We start from the raw sequence: 7,354 nt of genomic DNA, 5'->3' as shown, positions 1-7,354 counted from the left end.
AGAATTGATTAGTAAAATTAATATAATGAAAAGTTGATGAAATTAATTCCTAGGCTTTTTATTATTGATTTTTAATTAGTTGATTCATTGTTTTGCTTTCAATTATTTAAACTATGTTCATAGTTTAGAGTATTCATTTTAATTTTAATTATTCATCTAATTTTTAATTCACCAAATAGAATTTGAAAATCAATTATTGGTAATTGGTCAACAATCCTTGTGGGAATGTTACTCTATTACTATCTATATTACTTGAATCAACCACGTATACTTGCTTGCAAATTTTCCCGACCAAGTTATTGGCACTGTTGTCGGGGACTAATAATCAATATCAAATATAATTGTTTTTCAATCTACTTTGGTTTTCATATAACGTTTTCTAAATCGAGTTGCGTTTAAATTTCTCAATTTTAGGTGACTTATTTTTATGTGACGTAAGGGGTCGAAAATACTAGTACCTGTTGATCCTGAGATTGAGAAGACCTGCAAAAGAGAAAGAAAAAAACAGAAAAGACTTGGAAAGATGGCCCAGAATGTCAATAATGTCGCTAACAATAATCTGAATTAGGGTAATGTGGGGAATGTTGCAGCTGAGGCAGACTTACCTTTGAGGGACTATGTACTCCCTACTGTTACAGGGGTACATTCTAGTATTCGTCCACCTGCTGTGGAGGCGAACAATTTTGAGATCAAGCCCTCTATAATTCAAATGGTTCGTAATTGTGTTCAATTTGGAGGGCTACCTAATGAGGATCCAAACCTCCATATTACCAACTTTTTAAAGTTATGTGATACTTTCAAAATGAGCAGAGTGAGTAATGATGCAATTCGTTTGAGGCTATTTCTGTTTTCATTGAGAGACAGGGCTAAAAGTTGGTTGATTTCGCTACAAGCCAATTCCATTCTAACATGGGAAGATCTTGCTCAAAAATTTCTTGCTAAGTACTTTCATCCTGCTAAATCAGCATAGATTAGAGGAGAAATAAATAATTTCTGTCAATTTGAGGGAGAATCATTATATGACGCTTGGGAGAGGTTTAAAGAACTGCTGCGAAAATGTCCACATCATGGTATAGTGAAATGGATGTTGGTGCACACTTTCTATAATGGACAAAGGGGAAACACAAGAACTATCATAGATGCAGCAGTAGGTGGAGCATTTATGAGCAAAAGCGTTAATGAAGCTTACGAGCTTTTAGAGGAATGGCCATGAATAATTATAATTGGCCATCTGAGCGAGAAAATAAGAAGGTGGCAAGAGTTCTAGAAGTTGATCCTATTGCTATGCTCACTGCTCAAATTGCTTTGCTAACGAAACAAGTACAACAAAACAACAGTTCAATTCAAGCGATGCAACTACAACCTGCTCCTATCAGTTGTGAGACATGTGGAGGCCCTCATCATTTTCAGCAATGTCCATCGACGAGTTCTTATTCAGTTGATGATATCTCACTTGAACAAGTTCAGGCCATTGGAAATTTCCTAAGGCCACCTAATAATACCCATACCCTAATAATTATACTCCAGCATACAAGAACCATCCTAATTTGTCATGGAGTAATAATCAAGGGTACCAACCACAGTACCATCCAAATCCACCTCAATATCCTTCACATAGACCATCTTATGGGATAAACCCAAGGCCCTTTTATGATAATCAAAGGCCACCAATGCCGCAACATCAACAGCCACCACCTCACATGACTAAACCAAAGGAATCTGCTGATGCATTGAACCAATTTATGACAGAAACCAGATCTTCCATTAAGAGCTTAGAAACACAAGTTGGCCAACTTGCAAAGCTAAAGGCAGATCGTAATCAAGGGGATTTACCTAGCTCGACAGTGGTGAATCCAAAAGAGCAATGTCAAGTGGTTACTTTGAGGAGTGGGACTAAATATGAGTGGCCTACAGTAGAAAACAAGGGTACTAAGATTGAATATCAACATGTACCTAGTCCATCACAAGAGGAGGATACTGAAGACCTTCCAAAGAAAGAAATTCCAAAATACATCGAGTCGACACCCAAGATTCCTTATCCTCAGTGGTTCCGAAAGGCAAATCTTGACAAGCAATTTTCCAAATTTCTTGAAGTATTTAAGAAACTTCACATTAATATTCCCTTTGCGGAAGCTCTTGAAAAAATGCCTAGTTATGTGAAGTTTACGAAGGAGATTTTGTCTAATAAAAGAAAAATGGAGGAGTATGAAACCGTAGCTTTGAAAGAAGAGTGTAGTGCCATAATCCAAAAGAAACTTCCTCAAAAGTTGAGAGATCCGGGCGGTTTCACTATACCTTGCAGCATAGGGAATTTTCATTGTGAGAGGGATTTATGTGATCTAGGTGCAACATTAATCTAATGCCAATGTTTGTATTTCGAAGACTTGGTTTGGGGGAAGCTATGCCCACTACGGTTACTCTACAACTAGCTGACCGTTCATTGACACAGATGTTCTTGTCAAAGTAGACAAATTTATTTTTCTTATTGATTGTATTGTTCTTGATATGGAGGAAGATGAAGATGTTCCAATTATTTTGGGAATACCATTTTTAGCCACTAGCCAAGCTTTGATAGATGTTCAAAAAGGAGAGCTAAGGCTGAGGGTGCAAGATGATGAGGTTGTATTTAATGTGTTTGAGGCTTTGAAGTATCCTAGAGCAAGTGATAGTTGCTTTAGTGTTAATGTAATTGAGGAACAATTGTCAAAGAGACAACCTGTTGAAGATCCGCTTGAGGTGAGCCTTATTGCACAAGGTAGGGAAGGCTGTGATGACACTAAGGTTCTTGAATATGTAAAATGGCTAAACTCCGTTGGACCTATTTATAAAAAAAAATATGAGGAACTTGGACAAGGACCTGAGAGACCACTACCATCTATAAAGAAACCACTTGTCCTTGAATTGAAAACTTTATTGGATCATCTTAAATACATTTATTTGGGTAAGAATGATACTCTTCCTGTTATTATTTCTGCTTCATTATCTACGGTTGAAGAAGAAAACTTATTAAGAGTACTTCAAGCTCATAAATTGGCCATTGGCTGGACTTTAGCTCATATAAAAGGAATTAGCCCATCTACTGTTATGCATCGTATTCTTATGGAGGAGGACAGTAAGGCTAGTATTGATGCTCAAAGGAGGCTGAATCCAGCTATGAAGGAGGTGGTTCGAAAAAAAAAATTGAAGTGGTTAGATGGTGGAGTTATTTATCCAATTTCAGATAGTTCGTGGGTTAGTCCAGTACAAGTGGTTCCAAAGAAAATAGGAATGACAGTAGTCAAAAATGAGAATAATGAGTTAATTCCAACTCGTACAGTGACAGGTTGGAGAATTTGTATTGACTATAGAAAGCTAAACAAGACAATAAGGAAATACCATTTCCCAGTGCCTTTCGTGGATCAAATGCTTGATAGACTGTCGAGCCGTTAATTTTATTGTTTTTTAGATGGGTATTCTAGTTATCACCAAATACCTATTGCTCCCAAAGATCAAGAGAAAACAACTTTTACTTGTCCTTATGGTACGTTTGCTTTTTGTAGAATTCCATTTGGATTATGCAATGCTCCTGCTATGTTTTAGAGATGCATGATGTCATTATTTTCGGATATGGTAGAGAAGAGCATTGAAATATTTATGGATGATTTCTCGGTCTTTGGTTCTTCATTTGATTTATGTTTATAGAATTTGGAGAAGGTGTTAACAAGATGCGAAGAATCTAATTTGGTCCTGGATTGGGAAAAATGTCACTTTATGGTGAGTGAAGGAATTGTTTTGGGGCATAAGATTTCAAGCAAGGGAATAGAAGTAGATCGTTCGAAGGTTTCAACAATTGAGAACTTGCCTTCTACGATTTCAGTTAAGGGTGTTCAGAGTTTTCTTGGCCACGCTGGATTTTATAGGAGATTTATTAAAGATTTCTCCAAGATTTCTAAACCCCTGTCTGCTCTATTAATGAATGGAGTACAGTTTAATTTTGATGCTGATTGTCAAAGAGCTTTCAATACTTTGAAAGAGAAACTGATTATTTCACTGATTGTGGTACCACCAAATTAGGAACTTCCCTTTGAATTGATGTGCGATGCAAGTGATTATGCAGTTCACAAGGTTTTTCGAACAATTTTTTATGCTAGTAGGACCTTGAATGATGCTCAATTAAACTATGTAACTACTGAGAAGGAACTACTTGCAATTGTTTTTGCATTCGATAAAATTCAGGACATACTTAATTGGTAATAAGGTTATTGTCTACACAGACCATTCTGCTATTAAGTACCTTATGACCAAGAAGGATGCAAAATCTCCTTTAATTCAATGGGTCCTTTTATTGCAAGAGTTTGACATGGAAATTCATGATAAAAAAGGGATAGAGAATTTAGTTGCAGACCATCTATCTAGATTGGAATTAGAAGAAGATCCTAATAAGAAAAATCTACAAATTGATGACAACTTTCCAGATGAACAGTTATTTTTTAATGCTGAAGAAGAAAGGCTACCATGGTTCGCAGATTATGTTAATTATTTGGTAGCTAAGGTTGTGCCTCCTGACATGTCAAGGCAGCAACTTAAAAAGTTTTATTTGGAAGTTAAGCATTATTATTAGGATGAGCCCATTCTTTTTCGTCATTGTGCTAACCAAGTAATTAGAAGATGCATCCGAGAAGAAGAAATGTTGTCCATCCTTACTCATTATCATACTTTGCATTGTGGCGGTCATTTCGGAGGAACAAGAACAGCAGCAAAAGTTTTGCAATGTGGGTTTTATTGGCCTACATTATTTAAAGATGCTAATGTCTTTGTCAAGATTTGTGATCGTTTTCAAAGAACCGGTAATATATCAAGAAGAGATCAAATGCCAATGACTGGTATTCTAGAAGTTGAGTTGTTTAATGTGTGGGGAATAGACTTTATGGGACTGTTCCCACCATCTTATAATAACAAGTACATTTTTCTTGCGGTGGACTATGTTTCTAAATGGGTAGAAGTTGTAGCAACTCCTAATTGTGATGGTAAAGAGGTACTTAAATTCCTTCACAAAATTATTTTTACCCGGTTCGGTACTCCAAGGGCAATTATTAGTGATAGAGGGAGTCATTTTTGCAACAAGTCCTTTACTTCTCTTTGTGCTCGTAACGAAGTTCATCATCGAAAGGCGTTATTTTACCATCCACTTGCAACTGGTCAAGCTGAAGTGTCAAATCGGGAGATTAAAAGCATCTTGGAAAAGACTGTAAATACATCAAAGAATGATTGGTCGAAAAAACTTGATGATTCACTTTGGGCTTATCGCACAGCATTCAAGACTCTGATCGGTATGTCACCATATCGACTGGTGTTTGGTAAGGCATGTCATTTACTGGTGGAACTTGAGCACAAAGCTTACTGGACTGTGAAAAAGTTAAACATTTGTAACGACCCAAATTCACTAATAAGGCTTAAGGGCCTTGATTAGTGTGCCGGGAGGGCATAACTAGATTATATGTGATTTAATGATTAAAAGCATGTTATATGATTATTTGAATATATGTGATGCATGACTATGTGTATTAGTATGCATGTAGACTCTGATTAGGTTAGAAGGTCATATTCGTAATTTTAGCCCGTTGAGCGCATAAATGTAAATAATTGTAATAAATTGTTGAGACCACATTATTATGTGGATATATTTGTAATCTGTGACTCGAGGCGATCCTAGTGAGCGGTTCAGCGAAAAAGTCACGACGGGGATTTATACCCGGCTCGGGGCAAGCCTGGGGGTATTTCTGGGAATTTAGAGAATATATTGGAAATTTATTTTGATATTGAGGAACATAATTGGTAATTAGTTAGGTGTCAGAAATTAAGTGGAAAAGATTAGAGACACTCGAGGAATTAGCGGGAATTGGGAACAAATGACCAAAATGCCCCTAGGTTAATTTAAAGGCTTAGGAATTATGGGAGGGTATCATGGTCATTTGGGCTTATAAGGGATAAGAGTTAAGTGTTGTTTTGGCTTTATGCCTTAGTGGATTGTGTAGAAAGTGTTGGAAGTCTGAAGGAAAGAAAGAAAAGAAAGAAGTAGAAGGAAAAAAAGGAATGAAGTAAAAGTAGGAGACTCTTTTCTCTCTCTCAGTTTAGGCTTCTCATCACCAATTCTTGAGGTCTCTTGGAGCTAAAACTCAGAGAGAGTTTAGGTAGGAGCTTGAGGCTAGGATCCTTGGTTTGGTTTGAAGAGTAGCAAGGGTTGTTCATCATTTGAGGTAAGGTCTTGAGGTTGATATTTAGTTCTTGGTTTGGTTTTGTATTGGTTGTTCTAAGCAGAGTTTCTGTGGAAATTCTAGGGAATTAAACCAAAAGGTTTGAGGAGATGAAGGCTAAGCAAGAGTGGTAGACAACCTAGGCTGAGCTCATCCATCAAAGGAAAAAAACTCTAGCTTCAGGCATTGTGATTTATGTTCTTTTGCTGAGATTTTGAGCTCTAGGTTCAGCCATGGTGAATTTTGTGTTTTGGGGTGCATGTGATTGAATTTCTTATGGATGGGACTTATGGGATGAGTTGAGGATGTTGGGAGGCTTGTTTTAGAGTTTGGTTGAGTTTTGGAAAGATTTGGCTCAGGAAAATTCGAAGGAGAAAAATCTGTGTTGGGCTGTGCTGTGACTAGCACTGTAGCGCTAGTCACTGGGCGCAACAGCGCTAGGCCCTGAAGTTCCAGAGCCTTTTGGCTCTGCTTGTAGCGCTATAGCACTCTCCTTAGGGCGCTGTAGCGCTACCCTGTTTCCAGAAAGAGGTTTTTGGGTTATTTCTAAGGGGTTTTGCCCGGGGGCTCGGGGTTTGATTCCACCACTCCGTTTGGTGGAATTAGGGCCTCCCGAGGGCTCGGAATTGGTCCCGAGGCTAGGTTTTGGATTTGAGGTTTGGTGATGATTCTGATCTATGGCTGTGACTGTAATGCCCCAACTCCAGGGATCGTTACGGTGTGCCTTGTAAACAGTGCTAAACTCGCTAATCAAGTCATTTGGCCAAAATCGTGTAACTAAGCATGATTAGCATTTTAGGGATTAAAAATTTTGGTTAAGATGTAACGTTTTACTAGAACGTTTAATATATACATTGTGATCCCAAAAATATTGTTTCAAAGTCTATTACAGAAAAATATTTACAACAGGCCGTTCTAAGCGGAAAAACAGGGTTCAACCCTAGTTCCTCTTTAAACCTCGGCCGTGGCGGACGAGCAGCTGCATATGTACACGTCATCACCTAAGCTCTCCAACTCAAGGATGGTCCAGCTTCCTTTTGCCTTTACCTGTACCACATAGCACCCGTGAGCCGAAGCCCAGCAAGAAAACACAATAAAGCATGATATAATATCAACAATGA

General features: G+C 37.8%; 1 protein-coding gene and 1 non-coding gene across 2 annotated transcripts; one reads left to right on the top strand and one right to left on the bottom strand.

Annotated features, from left to right (window-relative positions):
• Positions 1 to 968: 968 nt before the first annotated feature.
• LOC133787654 (small nucleolar RNA R71) lies at positions 969 to 1,074 on the bottom strand. Its single transcript, XR_009872660.1, has one exon. It is a non-coding gene; the product is annotated as a small nucleolar RNA R71 (small nucleolar RNA).
• Positions 1,075 to 3,445: 2,371 nt separating this feature from the next.
• Positions 3,446 to 6,317, top strand: LOC133785292 (uncharacterized). Its single transcript, XM_062224541.1, has 6 exons — positions 3,446 to 3,520; positions 3,682 to 4,038; positions 4,097 to 4,104; positions 4,216 to 4,510; positions 4,601 to 5,309; positions 6,298 to 6,317. Exons 1-6 carry the CDS (start codon positions 3,446 to 3,448, stop codon positions 6,315 to 6,317), a joined length of 1,464 nt encoding a protein of 487 aa, XP_062080525.1.
• The last annotated feature ends 1,037 nt before the right edge of the window (positions 6,318 to 7,354 follow it).

The sequence above is a fragment of the Humulus lupulus genome, chromosome 6 (assembly GCF_963169125.1).
Source record: "Humulus lupulus chromosome 6, drHumLupu1.1, whole genome shotgun sequence".
Taxonomy (NCBI): domain Eukaryota; kingdom Viridiplantae; phylum Streptophyta; class Magnoliopsida; order Rosales; family Cannabaceae; genus Humulus; species Humulus lupulus.
The sequence above is the reverse complement of the archived record's forward strand: the minus strand, read 5'-3'. Positions and strand labels throughout refer to the sequence as shown.